The sequence below is a fragment of the Fistularia commersonii genome, chromosome 28, assembly GCF_037954325.1.
Source record: "Fistularia commersonii isolate RoL2024-O1a breed Wild chromosome 28, RoL_Fcom_v1.0, whole genome shotgun sequence".
In the NCBI taxonomy this organism is placed as follows: domain Eukaryota; kingdom Metazoa; phylum Chordata; class Actinopteri; order Syngnathiformes; family Fistulariidae; genus Fistularia; species Fistularia commersonii.
This window is the reverse complement of record NC_141311.1, coordinates 12,509,280-12,528,918: the sequence shown is the minus strand read 5'-3', so window position 1 is coordinate 12,528,918 and position 19,639 is coordinate 12,509,280. Positions and strand designations below refer to the sequence as shown.

Below are 19,639 nucleotides of genomic sequence, written 5' to 3'. Positions count from 1 at the left end.
GACAACAGTTCTCCTTGTTAAGATGCAATTGAGTAGGGCTGCACAATTAATCTCATTAACATTCCGCTGTGATTTAATTCATAATCTCATGAAAACAATTGCTCTTGTTTTCCCCTTAAACAAATGTCAATAGTGTGTAAAAAAAAAAAATTAAAAAAAAGAAAGTATGATGCAGAGCAGTATTAACCCAAAGTATCAAAACAGACATGGTGAGACCCAGTCACTGGTACAGATGGATAAAACTGAGGGAATGTTTCGTAACCAGAATTAAAAGCAAACTACTTTAAGTCATGTTCATCATAAGTAGTATTTATCGACTAAGTAGCAATTCAGAATGTGATAATGGAATGTATGGAAATGTAATAATAGATTGATATTTTGGAATGAGTGCAAGAAGATAACAAGGATCTTGTTTTTTCTTGTTTAAGATTTTTGAAGCATCCACATTTAAAATATAGTAATTCCTCATCCACAGTTTTGCAATATCTTCGTTCCAAAGCAAGCATATACTTAACTTCTTTTAACCATAATTGTGTGGCTTCATGTTGGACCTTTTATAGATGGCCTTCAGCAATATCAATGTGTGAAGTAGATTCCCTGTAAGTCTGTCAATGTCATATATATATATATATATATATATATATATATATATATATATGACATCGGTCAATGTTGTTGTGAATGCACAAACATACTGTATGCGTGCTATGAATCAAAATGATTTCTTATAATATTTTGGGATTTCATTATTTTGATAGTTAAGAGTTAAGTTAACTTATAAACAACAAGACAGACAATTAGCAGCCTATAAAAACATAAAACAACCATAAAAACGTAAATTGATCAAGTAACCAGATTTAGTTTGCAAACAGGTACAGTAAATTGCAGGAGTCTGTTAAAAATAATATAATGTGCAACTGGCCTTGATTTAAGTCAATCCTTGTCAATCTGCATGAAACTGTTAATATAATGGTCTTTCGAGTCAGTTAGAGATATGTTTATCTAAAATGTCTTTTACTTTAAGGTTGCATTTATCAACTAAAAAAAATCTTATGTCCTTTGAAATGTTTGTACACCAAGGCCATCACTATACGGGACTCCATGGCAAAATCTTTATATGGCTCACTTTTTGACTGGATCGTTCTACACATCAACCATGCTTTGCTCAACAGAAGAGACATGGAGGATTCTGTCACAGTAAGTCACCCAGTGCAACTAAAACTGAAATAATACGGTTCAGCAAATATACCCCCAAAAATGTATGCGTGTGGCTGCTTTAATTTGTTTAATTGCTATTTGTTTTAGTGTTTGTCCATTGGTGTCTTGGATATGTTTGGATTTGAGAATCTCGGCACAAACGGTTTCGAACAGCTTTGCATCAACTACACCAATGAAAAACAGCTCTATTACATTAACCATCACATCTTCAAGCTTCAGCAAGTAGGAAAGTTGTTACTATTATCATAATTACTTTTTCATTTTTCCAATTAATGTTCATCCATTTACTTATAATTGTGAGTACTAAACACATTTTGTGTAATATTTTAGTAGTGGCATATTTTTGAACTTTTCTCTGTATTACTGCAATATGCTTATTGAACTCTTCCTTTTTTTTAATGTTCTCTTATTTGTTTCTTACGTGTTCCCTTCTTGACATGTTTTCAAGTTGCAACCCTTTTACTTATACTTGAATAAAGTATAGTTTCGATTTCCCCTTATTATAATGCTTTACTTTTATATTGATAGCATTATACCTTGGAAATGTGTTTCTCAGACATTGATGCAGAACTCTTTTCCAGGAAGATTATGTGGCGGAGGGCATTGGCTGGAATAAAATTGAATACAAAGAAAACAGCGGCTGCATTGAACTTATCAGTGAAAAACCAAATGGGCTCTTTGACCTACTGGACAGGGAGAGCAAGTAAGTAAATTTTGTTACCAGAAGACCAGTATAAATGTTAAGAATCAAAAGAAAGGAAAAACAGGTGCACACTGCTCTCATGGGATTGTTTTGCATCTATATGTTGCTATTACGTTAAGAAATCATGCTCAAGGGTGATTAAGCACCAACTGGATAACAGTACTCAAAAGTCATTATATATTTTCACGAGAGTATTGATTATGAAAACATACTTAAATCAGCATGCAGTACCTTTTTAGTAGTGGATGGCGTACCTTATGTAATTACTGTACATGTTGAAATGAAGTTAATACAACCTATCTGAAGCAAAAGTCCTGAATTTAAAATGTTATCAAGGTAAAATTCTGAAGTTCATCTATCTATCCATCTATCTGTCTGTGTATCTCTAGTGCACCACAGGCCACAGATGAATCCTTGGTGGACAAGTTAAAGCTGCAGCTAAAGGACAACCCATTATTTGGAGCCACCTCAGATACAGACCCTTCATTTGTCATTCATCACTTTGCTGGGAAGGTCAAATATTGCATCAAGGTAAATAGAGTGTTTTTACACTGCAAACATACTCTGCAATTCCTCTAAATGTACTCCCAACATAAATAAATTCACCTTGTTATTGATATAGCCGGACCATTGTAACATTGATGGTCTAATGTTGCTTCTCCTTGTTAGATAAGCTATTGTGGGAAAAACTGGAAAAACAGTTTTGGGAAATGATTAACATTTTAGATAAGCAGTCTTTTTTTACAACCGCTTATCTAAGGAAGATTGTATTTGTACATACATTCAGTAATTGTGCCTTGTCACAGATTCACTGTTGGCCCCTTTAACAGGAACAATTGAAAGGAGTATACCAGTTACTAATTTGTTTTCATTTTCAGGACTTTCTAGAGAAAAACACAGAACACATGCGTCCTGAAGTCATATCGCTCCTTAGGACTAGTGATCGAGCGTTCCTACATCAACTGGTTGCATCCAGTCCACAGGCACGGTTTCGATGGGGTGTCTTGCGAGCTACGATTCGAATCATCACGCTGTTCATGAGGACCAGACGAAAGGGAGCGGCATTAAGTGGGTAGTGTTTGTTACTCTGGGATCTTAATTCACTACTGTATTCAGCAGCTTAGATAAAAACAAAAAAAGTGCTACATCTGCATATGTCTCCAAAGGAGGGATAAACTTTAGCTGCATGTTTTTTTGCATGAAGCTTCTATCCATGTAATGTCTTGGAGGTGATGGTAGTCCATATGATTTTATTATTCTTAAACAGTAATGTGATGATTGTTGTACTGATTTATTGTATTGTTTCTGCAGAAAGTGGTACAACTAGCCCCCGCAAATCCCTCAGAGAGATTAAGCAACGCAGCAGTGCTATGGACAGACTGTCCAGGTACTTGCAGGCTGTTCTTTATTTGGGGATATCATGACTCCTCAACATGTTTTCTGAGCCTGGTCTTGTATAGTAAGATTCTGTTGTTGAGTTTGGTTGGGTCTCTTGATACTCAATCATACAATTTTCATTACATAAACACAAAATGGGCTCTCATAATCCATTATAAGTGTCTCATTTTCTTTTCTTTGGTAGTCATAGTTGCATAAAAGTCATGACAGGTGGTCAGAAAATCATGTGACCACCTTATGATCTTTTTTCCCTTTTAGCTGCTCTTTTCGGGGATCACCACAACAAATCAACCTGCTCCATCTAACCCTATTTGCTGCATCTTCTCTCACAACAACTAATGCGATATCCTCTTTCACTCCATAAATCTCTTTGGTCTTCCTCGAAGCGATTCCAGCCTCAGCATCCTTCTGCCAATATATTCACTCTCCCTACCCCTTGTAAGGCCAAACCATCTCTGTCTGGCTTCTCTGGCCTTCTCTCCAAAACATCTAACATGTGCTGTTCCTCTGATAAGTTCATTCCTGATCCCCACCACTCCCAAAGAGAACCACAACATCTTCATCCCAGCTACCTCCCACTCTGCTTCCTGTCTTTTCTTCAGTGCCACTGTCTTAAAGCCATACAGCATAGCTGGTCTCACCACTGTCTTGTATACCTTTCCTTTCCTTCTGCCTGATACTCTTCTATCGCACGTTACCCCTGACTCTTTTTTTTCCAACCGTTCCCTAAGTACTTAAGGAACCCTGACCCTGTCGCATCGCCATTCCTCTGTTTCCCCTGTCGCGTTTCTCTCATTTACTTACATTTATTCTCTTGCTGCAGGTAACCTTCATTCCTCTCCAACTTCCCTCTTCCCTCATCCACCTGCCCCCTGCTCTCATCTGCATAAATGTTTTTTGGAGGTTCCTGTCTAATCTCATCTGTTAGCCTGTCCATCACAACTGCAAACAAGTAATTCCTACTCTAGTTCTCTTCCTATTAATACCATGATAGTACAACTTAAAACCTGCACTTGAGCTTCTTGCCTTGCCACCTCACCATCTGGTCTCCTGTACATAGTAAATCCACCTGCATCATTTCAACCACCTCTAAAGCTTTTCCTGTCATCATCCCAATTTTAAAGTCCCTGCGGTCTGAACACGCCTTTCTCCTCTCTTTCTTCGACCCAATTTCCATGAGTACAATGGAGGTTATTGACTCCAACGGTGGTCATTTTTAACCAAGGCCTCTACCAATCTGGTATGAGTCAGAGATTTGATTTCCATATTTGGTGTTGGCACAAGTTTTTTGCCAGATGCCTTCCTAGTGCTCATAAAGACACATGCTTGTGCACCCCTGAGGCTGTATTACCCTAGGATACAAAGATTGCCATGTAAAATATAACTGTTATAGTTACACACATTTTTTTATATATTCTATAAGATTATATTTATTAGGAGTGGTCAATATACAAATTTGTTTGTGTATTCATTAAATTTGTTTTGAAAATTACTAATATATGTCATTGATGATTTCTGCAGCAATAGCCTTACACTGGATTTCTCTTTCGATCGGTCTGATGAACACCCTCTTGATGTATTTGAAGACATCTTTGTCGATTTTGAAAAGAGAAAGTAAGAGTCTTGACTTTAAATGCAATGACTTTGGCAGTTATGTGTATAGAATTAACATACAAAACTTTATTGTTTCATTTGCTGAAGGAAAAACAGAAACGGAAGACAAAAACAACTAATTCCAAAGGTAGGATGTTTGATGCAGTGTTAAAAAAAATCAGATCTTTATCTTTGCATTACTTAAGTAACGTATTTATACATTTGATTTTTGCAGGCTAATTTGTTTATTTTGAATCCCTCAGAATCTCATGACTTTGCGCTCACTGCAACATATTGTTGGACTGACTTTGCATGACCGAACCAGTAAAGCCACCATTCACCCTGTCGTGAAGATAAAGCCTCCTACAGTGTGCGCTCAGTTTCAGGTTTGTTTCTATTGGCAGGAACATTTTGATTAAATTAGGTACTCTCATTACTAGTTCACAAATGGATCATTTATAGGTCAGTATACTAAGAAAAATACAGACAAACAACCACAGTAACAACTACTACAGTATGTCATTTGATGCTAGAAATACATGTAAAAATCAAGAAAATAAGGATTACAAGAGTGCCTAGAGAAACAACTTTTACAGAAAAAAATGAAATGAGGATTCATCCAAACAATCAAAAAACACCCCAATCTTTGTATTGTATTGTGACATGTAGCTTATTTTAAACTAAAAGGATTGCACAGAGACATATCAGATAGAAATGATTCACAGACTAACATTGAAGTGTGGCAAGGGAACAAAAATCTGAGAAAAAAAAACGTATCTCATTAATGCATATTCTTACATTCACCTCACTTTCCATTGTGGTGTCATACCGTAATTCAACGTGGTTATTTATCTCACAGGCATCACTCAGAAAGTTGTTAGATACAATTGGAAAAGCTGAGCCTACGTTTATTTTCTGCTTGCGCTCCAATACTGACAAGGTAAGGTTTTGATTACTTTGTCTCGAAATGTATAGTATTACTAAAGTAAAATTACAAGCTGATTTTTTTTTTTTTTTTAATTATTTGTTTATTTAACAATATTTATTTTACTCTTCTTTTTTTTATTGCAGCAAGAGTTACACTTAAATGATGAACTTGTGCTCCAGCAAATCAAGTATATAGGCATAATACAGATGGTTCACATCCAGAAGGCTGGTTACAGTGCCAAGTATACATTTAAGGTGGGGAATTATTGTGTCTCTTGTAAATGTAAAAGTAAACATTCAAGTAATTTTCAACAATATAAACCATATATGCTCACAGGAAGAGCCATTTGCACACTTGACACATTTGTTTCAGGAATTTGCTGAGAAGTTTAGAATGCTGCTTCCAAAAGGAGCCACTGGGACTCCAGAGCACATCACTGACTTGTTTGTGAAAATGAATTTGGATAAGACAGCTTACCAGATTGGACAAAATAAAGTAAGTTAAAATATATATTTCAGTGGAATTCTTCATAAATGTATTAATTGAATGTGCTATTTCTGTGCATAACTGGGAAAGAAGGGTCAATCATGTAGGATTGAACATAAAGAAGTCCCAGAAGCAATTATGAATGTACCAAAAGCACAATAGCCATTATGAATGTGCTGCATTTTTTTAATCTTACTATATTTCTTTGACTCAGTTATTCCTAAAAGACAAGGAAAGGCAAATCCTTCAAGATACGCATAACAAGGAAGTGATGCGTCACATCATCATCCTGCAGCGCTGGTTTCGCACCTGCCTGATAAGGTTACATTTCCTGCATAAAAAAGATGCTACTATGACCATACAGGTACTGTAAATCCTGTCCACTACTGAATATGCAACTCCAAATATTTATTCATGGCAACTCCTAGTCATATGTTTAAATCCTCTACAGCTTTCTAAAGTGGTAAACTCTGTCATATATTATTTAATGACTTAAGCATGTATAAAGTCTTTTTTTTCTAGATTAATTGGGTTTTTTGGTCAAAAGATACTTTACTTGAAGGATAAACTCTTTGGGGGCGTTACCTTTGTGTCTCATAAACCTCTGGGCCATTAAGGGCTATTTCTAATTTAGTTATTTAGTATTTACTAATTTAGTTTCCCGCTTATTTTAGAGGTGCTGGCGTGAGTTTTTTGAGAACAGAAACCGAGCTGCGACTGTTATCCAGTTAGCATGGCGGAGCTCGCCAATGGCAAAACAGAATGAAACTGGTGCAGATGGAAGGAGTTCACACATTACCCAACCAAGACAAAAAAGGTATTCTGAATGCGCTGTTTCTTGAATACATTTCACCCTACAAAACAAAGTAAACATTATTACATCTAAGAAGAATTAGTTTTCTCCTGCCCTTTTCCCTTTAAAATAAAAGAACTGACCCGATATTGAACTTAAACGATGACAAAGGTGCTAACTAGATCTCTAACATAAAAGTGTAAAACTTAATTTTTAACCATTGTTCATTCAGGGAAGAATCTGAGATGAATTACGAACATATACATTTCCCACATGTTATTAAGTTGGTGCAACCACAGTCTTTATCTTGTGGCTACTAAGCTGCTCCACCAGAGTAAAATTGGTTAATGACATATTTCACTGTCAACTTGTCACTCAAAGTTTTGACCACCATGAACCCATCAAGTTATAATAAGTGTATGTTGACCCCCTAAAAATGACCCCATAAATTACAGAAATCTTGCTGGCCAAAAATATGACATTCATGTTGAAGGTAAAAAAAAAAAATGAAAACATGAAAAAGTAATACAACTGTGACTGCATCCTGGTGGACTTTGGAATGGACATTTCTGATTACCTCATACACTGTATATGTTTAGTATCCTATTCCGCAATTTAATGTAACGGAAAACTCACAAAACATAGCAATTTCAGTTTATCATTTTATTTAAAGTTTATCTATAACTAGACTGTATTAATGTATTAATTTACATTTTCATTGCTAATTAAAAACGTAAGCGCACTGGATAATTTTGGTAGATACAGACTCTTGATCATAATCTGACGTAGTTATTCCTACATAACAGCATGTTAAAAAAAGAGCTGAGAAGGCAACACAAAGTAGATATCAGCCCAAACAGAGCCAAACAGACGGACCCAGTTAATGGCCAGTCAGCACCAACAAGCAGGAGCAAGGAGAGGCGGGAGGGTAGAGGATCTCCTCCCCATCTAGGTCGACCCCTTTCACTTCCTTTGGACCCAAAAGTGGAGAGTGATGATGGGTCCAGTAGCCCTTCAAAGAGCAGCTCCCTTCAACGCTACAGGGATATGGACGGTATTAGGGAAAAGGCTGAGAGATGGAGAGAAAAAGTGAGTGAAGGTGAACCCACGGACGAATCGAGTCCCGAAGTTCTACGACGAAGAAATTCAAGAAAAGATGAATTTCAGTAAGTGTTCTATATTATTCGCAATCCTTAATGTTACCAGCCCAATGAATCTGCACTGTTCTTTTCGGGTTTCTCCTTTCAGGAGTGGCGGCATTAACATCATCTATCATCATCAATCCCTTTCCTCTGCATTCCCTTCTCTCAAAGTAACTGATTTCATGTCTTTCACTAGATCCACAAACTTCTTTGGTCTTCCCTGTCTCGCAGTTCTAGCCTCAGCATCCTTCTGCCAATATATTCACTATCCTTACTCCGTATATGGCCAAACCATTTCAGTCTGGCTTCTCTGAAACGTCAAACATGCTTTCCCTCTGATGGATTGATTCCTTATCCTATCCATCCCCGTCACTTAGAAGAAACCTCAACGTTTTCATCTCTCCTACCTCCACCTCTGCCTCCTGCCTTTTCCTCAATGTCTCCAATCTATACTACACTGCTGGTCTCCCCACTGGTCTTTTACACCTTTCCTTCTACTCTTGCCAGCATTCTTTACATTACATACATCAGACATGACACATGCTCTATCATCCACACATCACAACTGACCATTTGTCACGACAATCTGGTAATTTCTATAGTGATCCAAATCTTGACCCTTTTTTTCCTTTGCAAATAGGCGCAAGGGAAAGTCCATGTCTGTTGATGAATTGTCCAGGATTAGTTCATCTGGATCTGACAGCTCACCTTCCACAAATGAGGTTTGTTTTCTCATCTTCTCATCTCAGACTGTTAATCTGTTTCCATGCACCTCATGATCGGATTTTAGGTGCATATACTATAATTTCAGCTAGAATTTGATAAATGGGTACTCCTTGATAAAAAATTTTTATTTTTTTACTTGCTGTGTCAATCACAGCATATACTAATTTGGAACACTAACATTTCAATACAAAGAAATATCATTTTGAAAAAGGTGTCATAAAGTGATTTTTCTTCTTCAGTTGTTGGTTTCAACAGAATCAGAGAACTAATTTCTATCACAGAAGTGTAGCTATTATTTTTGTCACCATGGAAATAAAGTTAAGAGGTAGAAATTATGAGGACTGGTTCTATTCCTCAATGTTGAATAACTGTTTAATCATTACTGATGCAGGATTTAATTTACTATGGTTTCTTGAATTTCATGGTTACCTGACTGATTCTATTCAAATAAAACAACAGGTAAACAACACGTCTAAGTATGTGAATTAAGTAGGGTAGCATTTTGGTCTTGCATGCTGAAAGAATATTGCTGTAAATGAGTACATTGTCACAATGAAAGTACTTAATTTTAATATAATGTAATGAGAAACAGATGTGTGGGTTTTTTTTTGTTTGTTTTTGAAGTTTCTCATTACATTACAATAAACAAATATTGGCTTGAAAGGTCATGAATGTTTTGTGTGGCTGTTGACTACAAAAGTTCTATACATAACCTCGTAATACTGCACGTAATATGAAATTGAATCATGATATATTTTTGAAATGAGTCCCCTTACACATAAGACAAACACATTATACCTCTCAGACTATGCTTCATCACTTCTCCTGGCCCGATTAGGTCAGAGTGCGTTTTCGCAAGCAGCCCAAACGCAAACGGCGGTTAGCCTATGCCCGCAGCGGTTTGGTGATTAACTTTGCGGGTTCCAAGGAAAGTGAGTACTGGAGCTTTCCCCTTCCTCCCATGAGTCCAAATGTGGCTGCCCTGAAGTCCTCTGCGAGTAGTATGGATGTCCGGGGCCTCAAATCCCAGGTCAAGGTACTGACTGAAGGGACTGACGAACTACATTTCCTCTGCATGCAGGTTTTGCATGTATGTGCAGCAAAAAGGCAGAAGGTTGCTCTATTATGCTTCAAAACTTGTTAAAATGGATGAGCTGTTGGTTTCAGAAGACTAAAGGAAATATGCATTCTTCTTCTACAGCTAATTTCTGGTATCTTTGACACTTCAGCCTAATAAGATGCCTGTGCATGAGCTGAATGTTGAGTACTGGCTTCCCTATATAACCTTCTGAATAATGTTTAATGTCTGTATATTTTGGTTATCTAAAAGATTGGGTAAGGATAAACATTGTGTACTTGAATTTTTACCCTACCTTTCTGTTTAACTCATTTTGCAGCCTTACATTTGTTTGTTTCATATTCAATGAAACCATTACTAGTTGTACTAGATACATGACTTGATAGAGGGTTCTGTGTCATTTAGTGCATTTTTATGCACCTATTATTATGTTTTTCACTACCAAATGCAATATAAATCACATTACTTGAAAAATAGAATTTAGGAAAAGTTATTACTCCAAAAATCATGTCAGACTATAATTGAAAAAAACTATTACACATTTCTGGGGTTACTAGTGTTAAAAAACAAAACATCATTGTATTTCCTATATTTTAAGAGGTTAGATGATGGTCAGAGAAACCATGGATTTGAGTTATCCAAAATAGGAAAGATGTACCATAACTACAATACTATTTTCAAGACATGCCTTTGGTCTGGTGGTGGGAGAGCTGTGGGATGCTTTTGGAAGACTTTATGCAAGCTTCAAATGGAATGGCAGGAAGAAGACTGAATGTGTTACCTGGGATAGCACACCCGCTTTGGCTGTTGTTTTGGTGGTATTTTATATGAATTCATTCAGAAGCTTTGTAATGATATTAACGTTATAATACTTTAGCAGAAACCACCAGAAATGGCTGGGTCGAGGTTCAGCCTTCCTGTCAGGCCCTCCAGTGACGACTCTGAGCAACAGGGATCTAACCAGTCACAGCTTACAACACCTGAGAAGTACGAGTAATAATTTTTACCAAGAATTAATATTCTAGTAAATTTTTTACAACCCAGATACATTTATTATGTATGTTCATTATTTGCTATGTAATGCAATTATTTGTCTGTTTTTTTTTTCTTTTTGGAATTCAAACATTATATAAATTCCACAGGATTTGGTTTCTCAGATTCCTGAAGAAGCGATCACCTAAACTGTCACCAAATAATGACCCTCCTCCATCAGACACAACAGGTAATTAAAGTTTTTAATTGTTTGCTTCATGAAACCTTTATGGTGCTTGTTTTTTAACATTGATATTTAAATTAACAGCACTGTTAAAAAAAAAGGGGGCTGCATGGAACGCTTTAATTTTTATTAGTTAATTGGGCTCTAAATGATCAATCTAAAAATGTGTGTACCACTTCCTTAATCTGACAGGTATTTATACTGTATATGCTTCTTTTGATAAAATGAAAAAGTATTTGAAGTATGTGATCAAAAGGTATACGGTTTAAACGTCCTTGTTTCTGTAAAAACTTTAAATGCATTCTCCCATTTGTTTTGCATTCAGTAACCTTGCCAAGCTACACTCCACATCCTTACCACATGCCTGAGCAGAACAGTGGGAGAGTGAAACGAAATCCCACCATTCGAATCAGCCGGGCCACACGGGCAGGGCACTGGAACGCATCTCTGGACCGTGAGATCACGGACCCCAATGAACTGCGAAACCTTGATGAATTCCTTGGCAATCAAGTGAGGACCTCGCCTGAGAAATGGACAAGAAAACAAAGTCACATTTCATCCAAATCCGTAACAAATACTGATACACTCTTGGCTGGTAGTATTTAGTATTGTGTGTGTTGTTACAAAGCAACTGGATTAACCTTTAACAAAGCGGGGAGATATGATACATTTATACATCCATTTTTACATTATCATTAAGGTTTATAAATATTCCCAATGAACACATTTATCTTAGCTTATATCTTAAACCCACATACTCAAACAACATAAATTATAATGGCTGTTATGACTGGGACACAACCATCAGGCATGTTTCTGCCCAGTGCAAAGAAAACCAATATAAAAAGCAACCAAAATATTAAAAGAATTTCCTTCAACCACCAATTAAATTAAATTTATACTGAAAGCAACAAAGATAAAACCTGATAAGTTTTTGAATAAAAGTATGTTTTCAGTTTATTTAGATTATTCCAAATCTTGTGTTTCTCCTTTATTTATTGTAATTTAAATAAGAAAAGTTTAAGATATGTCTCATCTGAAACAGGGAGAGCAATAAGTTTTACAAAAAGGGAAATTTATGTTAGATTTAAATTAAACTCTCACTTGAAAAACACTGAAACAATACTGGTCTTTAACACGATGTGTATTTAATATTTATTTTTGTGTTGCACTTTCTCTATATTATGCCACATTATGGACTTATTCTCTTCATAAAAGTACCATACAGTTTCCAAATATGATCGATGTGATCTATTCATACCTTTATTACGTTCTTATGTCTTTTCGTTCTTGTTATCATTCTTCCTAAGCATTGGTTTTTTTTTTGTTTTGTGAGCATAAATAATTATTAATAATTGTATTTTTTCACAGGTGAATGACTTGCAAACTAGAATAAAAGAACTGTCACCAACTGAAGCCATCTTCCTCACAGCCACCATGCAGTTCAGAGAGACCATCAAGGGCATGTACTCTGTCCAGGTCAGTGCCCACAGCCTTTCTCCACATGTTCTTTTTCTCCTTTCGCTGTCACTTCTCACAATTGTCAGGACATCTTTCATTCTTGTTGACATGCCTCAATTGTGTTTTTATGTGAAATACATCAAAAATATTCATGAACCCTCTCATCAACAGAAGCCCCAAATCGGCTACAAAGATCTAATGAAAGGCTACCATAACAAAGTGAACTCCCTAGCAGGTCCTAAACAAAAAAGTGAAATCTCGCTGGTGGTCAACCTGTTTCAATCCGTACTGGACGGCTTCATCAGAGGAGAGATGAAGCGTGTTGAGTCAGAACCCATCAAGGTAAGTTTGGGTTTTATCACTACTTATCTGTTAGTATCTTGTTTAGGAAAATAGATGCCACTCACTACTAAACAATGCATGATTCTGCCTTTTTAGGCTCCTAAGACGTCAAAGAAAAGAAGGAAAAAAGAAAAATGTGTAAGTAGTAGCGTATCTCTGCTGTGTACCTATTAGTATCATGGGCCAATTATTCAATAATGTTGCTGATCTACATTTTGTCTCTATAGCTTGATAGTCCTCTAGATCACCTTTTCAGTACATACCAGGTGAACATTATGCAGTCATGTGATTTGTGTGGCTCATACATCTGGGGTATGGAGAAAGCCTACATGTGCAGCGGTAAGAACCCAATAATATTCATCAAATGTTACTGATTGCCTTAAACAAAATAAACCACCTTACCATTACTCTTCTGTTTTCACTATAGCTTGCAAGTTAATATGTCACAAGAAATGCCTGAATAAAGTCATAACGGATTGCTCAACACGGTGTGCAAGGCAGGTAAGCCCCGACTCTCCAAATACACCCACGGGTGTATATTTTTGGTTAGCAAGCACTTGATCCTCAGCAGAATATTTTACACGATCAATCCTTTACGTATGTATCTATGGTGGTTCTGCCAAATAGGATGACAGTATACCAGGCTCCCTTCACTTTGGAGTGGCAGTATGTGTCCTCACCAGTAAGACCAACCCTGTACCCAAGGTAGTGGAGTTGCTGCTGATGCATGTGGAACTGAATGGCCTCTACACAGAAGGCATATACCGCAAGTCAGGTTCATCATCTCGTGCAAGGGAACTCCACCAAATTCTGGAGACAGGTAAGGGTCTCTTTAAGGGTCTCTTTAAAAATTAATGATATATCAAAACTGTCCTAAAAAAACATTTCTTGAAACAGTCTACTCTAATTCTTGATAACATGATTTGCAGCAAGCAGTTTTGAATTTTGTCAGATGTTTTTCTTAAGTCTTGGAGATACTAGTTTGTCTCTAATGGCTCTTGCATTTTGACCACATCTTTTGAGTTGAGGGTTTCCTGCAAAAGCGGGGTTTGTGCGTTTTCTTAAAAGGTCAGTGCAATTTCTAGTAATATCTAATCTTGATTTTACTGACTCCAACCCTCTTGTCACAAGGGAAGTAATAAAAGTTACAAGATAATAACACATGAACTTCATTTGCTGAAGTCGAGATTCTCATTTCTTCTTCTTCACCTTTCGTCTTCTCCTTTCGTCTTTTCCCTTCAGGGATGGCAACAGCGAATAAACCTTCTCCTTCTTCTTTTGGCTTTTCCCATCAGGGGTCGCCACAGTAAATCAACTTTCTCCATCTAACCCCACATTCTGTATCCTCCTCTCTCACACCAACTACCTTCATATCCTCTCCCACTACATCCATAAATCTTCTCTTTGGTCTTCCTCGAAACCTCTTGCCTGGCAGCTCCAATTCCAGCGTCCGTCTACCAATATAGTCACTATCCCTCCTCTGTACATGACCAAACCATCTCAATCTGGCTTCTCTGACCTTCTCTCCAAAACATCTAACATGTGTTGTTCTTCTGATGGGCTCATTCCTGATCCTATCCATCCTGGTCACTCCAAAAGAGAACCTCAGCATCTTCATCTCTGCGACCTCTAGCTCTGCCTCCTGTCTTTTCGTTATTGTAACTGTTTCTAGGCCATACAGCATCGCTGGTCTCACCACTGTCTTGTACTGAAATCTGGATTCTCACATTGGTCTCAAAAAATGTGGTAGCTACCACCAGCAACCACTAATCCATCCTCACAGAAAAAAATCCAATCAACATTAACATAGTTATTATTCCTGATTTGTCTTTGGTGGCATGGTAGCGTACTGGTTGAAAATCATACAGTAAAGAGGGTCAAAAGTCCTAAAATATGGAAAAAATTAATTTCAGACTCTAAACTGACATTTGTGTAAATTATAGGATAAATGGCTGTATATCTCTAAATATGACCCTATGACAGACGGCCCAGTGGTCCAGGGTGAACTATACCCCTTGTCTTGCTTTCGGAAGTAGCTCCAGCTCCCCAATTAGTGCTGAGCAAGACAAGCAGTATGCAGAATTAATTCTATAGCCATTTTGTTTACTTTAAGGGAGGTTGCATACTGCCAATATTGGTGCATTAAGTTGTCCAGAATGTTCCTAATGCTGCATATCAAATTATCCCGTTGATCTATATTGGAAACCCATGATATTTAGGTAATTTCTAAAACTTTTTTGGCACTATCAGATGGAAAATATTCGACTTGTTTTTGGTGTACTCTATTTCTTTTTATTAGACCCTGAGTCAGCATGTTTGGAGAACTACCCCATCCACACCATCACAGGTCTTGTAAAACGTTGGCTTAGAGAGCTGCCTGACCCCCTCATGACTTTTTCTCTCTACAGTGACTTTCTTCATGCTGTTGGTAAGAAAATATGTGGTGTCTTATTTTAAATGGAAAATTCTAAAGACAAAATAGGAGGGCACAATTAGTAGATTACATTATACAATGTGAGAAGTGTATGACATCCTAACAACATTCATTCTTGCAATGTAACAAACTGTTTTGATTATTCAGAGCTTCCAGAGAGAGCTGAAAAAATAAGGGCTGTCTACCAAAAGGTTGATGAACTCCCCCCTGCAAATTACAACACTCTGGAACGGCTTGTATTTCATCTTGTCAGGTAAGAGGATTGATTGTTTTACTTGTTTCCCTTCACTGTATAAAACTTTTTAACAAGTTTTGTTGTTATTGCCAAGATAAAACAATTAGCTTGCTGCACAGTAGGTGTGCAAATAATCACCCACTTCCACCCATCTGATAAATTTTGTGTGAGGCTGTATGTCACCTGTAGACTTCCGCTGTGTTCCTCCAGAGTTGCAAAGGAGGAAAATCACAACAAAATGTCCCCAAGCTCTCTTGCAATTGTATTTGCCCCCTGCATTATGCGCTCCCCTCATGCCGATGACCCCTTCCTCGGAATGAAGGATGTATCAAAGACCACACAGTGAGTCAGTCCTTATTGTTATTATGGGACATATGGTGTATCAAATTTTAAAGTTATACCTGCCACAACATGCTTATTTTTGTCTGCAACAAGAATATAGACATTTTGTTTCATGTGGACATATTAAACACTGTCCTTGTTGTGTACAGATGTGTGGAGATCCTGATATCTGAACAATTTAGGCGCTATACAGAGAAGATGCAGAATATCCAGGAGCTGGAATATGCAGAAGCTTTGGCTGTTAATCAGCTCAAACTGAGGAGACAAAACACGGTAAAAATCCTCAAGAAGAATGGTGAAGAAAAACAAACCTGTCACAAGCAGAGTCTGCCAGCAGTTTGGTTTTATTTTTTAAAGAATGAATAATGCATGAAGATACTGCAAACCATGTGGAGGGGGCAAATTATAGTAATGAAGAGAGAAGTGTGTAAATGTTACTGTCCAAGCAATGGTGTTTATTGAGATGGTGACAGCTCTTCTAGCCCTTAATCTTTAACTTTGAGTGGATCTTTATGTACAATCATATATGCCTTTGTCCAGTGAAAAAATATTGGGGACCTGACAGGTTGACTTCACTTTAAAATAATTAAACCTGCCTTTTTTGCTGATGGCTTTTATAGTTGTTTACAGGTCTATATGTAAATATTCATGAATAATATATATAAAGTAGATAAAGACATGCTTCTAATTTAGAATATAGATAACCTTGTTTCAAATTGCTTTTGTGATCTGTGTACAGGTGGTTGAAAAGCCCTCAGAACTTGATGTTCCAAAACATACTGATTCTGATGAAACAGAGAGAACGCTCATTGAGAGGATCAGATCTATCAAGCAAGAAAAGTGAGTTAACAGATTATCCAACTTGGTGGTAGTAACCACAATATTTCTTCCATAATTTTAATTGAATGATTCCTTTTGCGTTATGTCCAGGGTGGATTTGGCCTGCAGGTTGCCAGATTTGGAACAGGAGAATTCGGACAATGACAACCTGGACTCATCGTCATCGATGAGCACAGATAGCCTTGACCGTATGAGGAGCCTTGACTCGGAAGGTCAGTAAGGAGGTATGGTACTTTAACCTTCCTCAGTTTAAGCAACTGTATTTTTTTAGTTTAAACATTTTCATCTAATATGAAGTTCAGCTTTAAGAAGTGACACTCATTTTGAGTTCTACTCAGATCAGCCTCCTTTTGCTTATATAAATCAATTGATGGTGCCAAATCAACACACGACATTTGCTATGTATTTCCTACAAGCTTATAACCAGGTATGTTGACTCTTCCAATATCTCTAATATCAGCCAAGGTAACCATGCCACAGGAGACTGGGAAACCCAACTTCCCACGTAAACCTTCTGACTTGGCACAGAGGGTCCGAATTTTGATGGCTCAGACAGACAATGAGCAGAAAGACTCATTAAATGAAACCCAGTCTCAACATACAAGTGATGGTAGTTTCTCCTCCTTTTCAGCTAAGAAGACCCAGGTCTCTCACCGCACCACCAAGGGGAGCTTTGATCACCTGGATATTCCTTACATTGATGAGGATGATGATTAATGTGTGCATAAATGCACCTATGTATATCAAATAAACAAAAATGCTCACATGCATGTGTCAATGTAAGAATTGTGTTATGCAGACAGAACAGTGCACTTTTTCAAACATTCGTATTTTTATAATGCTGCTACAGAAAAATGCCGAAATGTGTATTTAATGGGAGATCATAGTGACTGTTCTGTCAAGAGTTTTTAGAATAGACTTGATGAAAAGCATTAATGTAAGGCCTAACATTTATTTTCTATCAGCAATCTTTTTGATTTTAATATTTTATCTGTACTTTGACAATTTTTTTCAAGGTACTTTGTAAAATACTTATGTGAAGCAGTACACTCAGTTCTATCTCATTAGGATAACATTATGAGAAACTGAGAATAAAAGTCATCTTTTCTAATAAAACACTATCCCAAGCTGAACCTTTGATGCAGATGGGAAAAAATGCAATTTGTGGGGGGAAAGATGTATAATTGTACAGAAAAGTCCCAGTATTGTACATAGACTCTCAATTGTACAGATGGCCATTACATTTTGGGTTAATATATAAGATCTCATTCTGTCATTTTTTTTTTTTTTAGTTTCCTGACAGACCAAGTGCCGTGTCCCTGTTTTGTAAGCAGTCATGTCTTGCAATTTGATCTGGCTACTGTTTTTTGTTTTTTCTTCATTGCTTTGGTATTGTAAAGATTCACTAATTACATTCTTCCAATACATGTTGGTCTCATGTCTGTGTCTTATCATGCATGCATTCTAATGAGCTAATTTAATGATTCACATCAGGATCCACATGCTCAGACTTTGTCCTTAGACTTAAAAATAAACCAACCTTATTAGGTCTCTTTTAATACTATACACAAAATACCTTTCAGAACCCAATGTTGCTGATTTTACCCAGAAATTTTGCTTTTTACAGAAAGAATCTTGCTTTTAAATGTCGCATATGGGAGATAGAATTTGAATTAGTTAGTTAAATAATTGAGATTAATTTTGAAGAATTATTTCTGCACAGCTACATTCTTTATGGATATTTCTTCTGGAATATTTCACTGGATCTTTGATTCACCTCTGCACACTTTTGCATTTTAAAATGCTTGCTATTTTTGTTATAACAAAGAAAAAATTTCTCAGTGGATTTGCTGTATTTAATTAAAATATTTTGTTTGAATTTCAGCATTACAACTAAAAATTGAAACAGGGTCTACCATTTGAAGATGACTGAAAGGAAAAGGTATCTTCTTTTGAGACCTCACAGTGAAAATGTTTGACATGCAACTTAGTGTAATATTTGTTTATACCTCTTAACAGTTAATTACGTTGTTAAAAAAGGGGAAGTTGTATTGAACTATATTACAGAAGATAGATAAATATTTATGTAAGGCCAAATAGGTATTAATCCACAGTGAAAGTTACATTGACTATGCAATACTAGCTCTTTGTCACTGACAATTTATGTACGAAAACTAATTTTGCTTGAAGAAAATTACATGTTACATAACTGACTTGAACAAAAGTAAGACGTTAAAATGTACTCAATAAAAAAGTTGGAAGAGGATACAGGGTTAAAAGGACACATAACTTACTGCGGTGTCTCCTGAAGAGAGCAGCCAAAAAGAAAAGAGAAGATAAACTTTATTGATCCCCATAAGGAAAATTCCTTTGTCACAGCAGTGTAACAGTTGTGTCCAAAAAAAGAAAGAAATATAAATATTAGTATGAGTAGAAAGGCTGAAAACAGGATATAGCAAGAAAAAAAGATCCACGAATAAATAGATAAGTAGACAACAGACAACAACATCAGGTATAACAATGGGCAACGTAGAAGATGACACAAGTCAAACGCAGCTTGGTCTTTGGCGAACTCATTCATAATCAGCTCTCGTAAAAGTTACAACTTTTAGCCGATTACATCATGTATATGCTTGTCAAGTAGCAAAGGGACATTTTGCCTCTCATGCGAGAAGCTTCTTCAGTTCAAACTGATCTGGTCAGG

The 19,639-nt window shown here is 36.7% G+C and overlaps 1 protein-coding gene across 6 annotated transcripts in view; it reads left to right on the top strand.

Moving 5' to 3' along the window:
• myo9b (myosin IXb) overlaps nucleotides 1–18,362 on the top strand; it is a 31,166-nt gene extending 12,804 nt beyond the window's left edge. The window contains exons 10-42 of one of the 6 annotated variants that reach the window (XM_086175703.1): nucleotides 1,081–1,197; nucleotides 1,306–1,440; nucleotides 1,800–1,921; nucleotides 2,311–2,452; nucleotides 2,800–2,989; nucleotides 3,233–3,308; nucleotides 4,841–4,933; nucleotides 5,021–5,060; nucleotides 5,176–5,298; nucleotides 5,772–5,852; nucleotides 5,984–6,094; nucleotides 6,213–6,335; nucleotides 6,541–6,690; nucleotides 7,001–7,143; nucleotides 7,926–8,285; nucleotides 8,902–8,983; nucleotides 9,826–10,023; nucleotides 10,943–11,052; nucleotides 11,208–11,287; nucleotides 11,607–11,791; nucleotides 12,653–12,760; nucleotides 12,914–13,084; nucleotides 13,181–13,222; nucleotides 13,312–13,423; nucleotides 13,512–13,585; nucleotides 13,712–13,904; nucleotides 15,384–15,512; nucleotides 15,666–15,771; nucleotides 15,964–16,095; nucleotides 16,245–16,368; nucleotides 16,835–16,935; nucleotides 17,026–17,147; nucleotides 17,567–18,362. In XM_086175703.1, coding sequence (XP_086031829.1) covers nucleotides 1,081–1,197; nucleotides 1,306–1,440; nucleotides 1,800–1,921; nucleotides 2,311–2,452; nucleotides 2,800–2,989; nucleotides 3,233–3,308; nucleotides 4,841–4,933; nucleotides 5,021–5,060; nucleotides 5,176–5,298; nucleotides 5,772–5,852; nucleotides 5,984–6,094; nucleotides 6,213–6,335; nucleotides 6,541–6,690; nucleotides 7,001–7,143; nucleotides 7,926–8,285; nucleotides 8,902–8,983; nucleotides 9,826–10,023; nucleotides 10,943–11,052; nucleotides 11,208–11,287; nucleotides 11,607–11,791; nucleotides 12,653–12,760; nucleotides 12,914–13,084; nucleotides 13,181–13,222; nucleotides 13,312–13,423; nucleotides 13,512–13,585; nucleotides 13,712–13,904; nucleotides 15,384–15,512; nucleotides 15,666–15,771; nucleotides 15,964–16,095; nucleotides 16,245–16,368; nucleotides 16,835–16,935; nucleotides 17,026–17,147; nucleotides 17,567–17,652 — 4,161 coding nt within the window. In that variant the 3' untranslated portion in view covers nucleotides 17,653–18,362. Of the gene's footprint in view, nucleotides 1–1,080; nucleotides 1,198–1,305; nucleotides 1,441–1,799; nucleotides 1,922–2,310; nucleotides 2,453–2,799; nucleotides 2,990–3,232; nucleotides 3,309–4,840; nucleotides 4,934–5,020; nucleotides 5,061–5,175; nucleotides 5,299–5,771; nucleotides 5,853–5,983; nucleotides 6,095–6,212; nucleotides 6,336–6,540; nucleotides 6,691–7,000; nucleotides 7,144–7,925; nucleotides 8,286–8,901; nucleotides 8,984–9,825; nucleotides 10,024–10,942; nucleotides 11,053–11,207; nucleotides 11,288–11,606; nucleotides 11,792–12,652; nucleotides 12,761–12,913; nucleotides 13,085–13,180; nucleotides 13,223–13,311; nucleotides 13,424–13,511; nucleotides 13,586–13,711; nucleotides 13,905–15,383; nucleotides 15,513–15,665; nucleotides 15,772–15,963; nucleotides 16,096–16,244; nucleotides 16,369–16,834; nucleotides 16,936–17,025; nucleotides 17,160–17,566 lie in introns of all 6 variants that reach the window. The other 5 variants (XM_086175707.1, XM_086175705.1, XM_086175706.1 and 2 more) reach the window with 5 other exon arrangements.
• The last annotated feature ends 1,277 nt before the right edge of the window (nucleotides 18,363–19,639 follow it).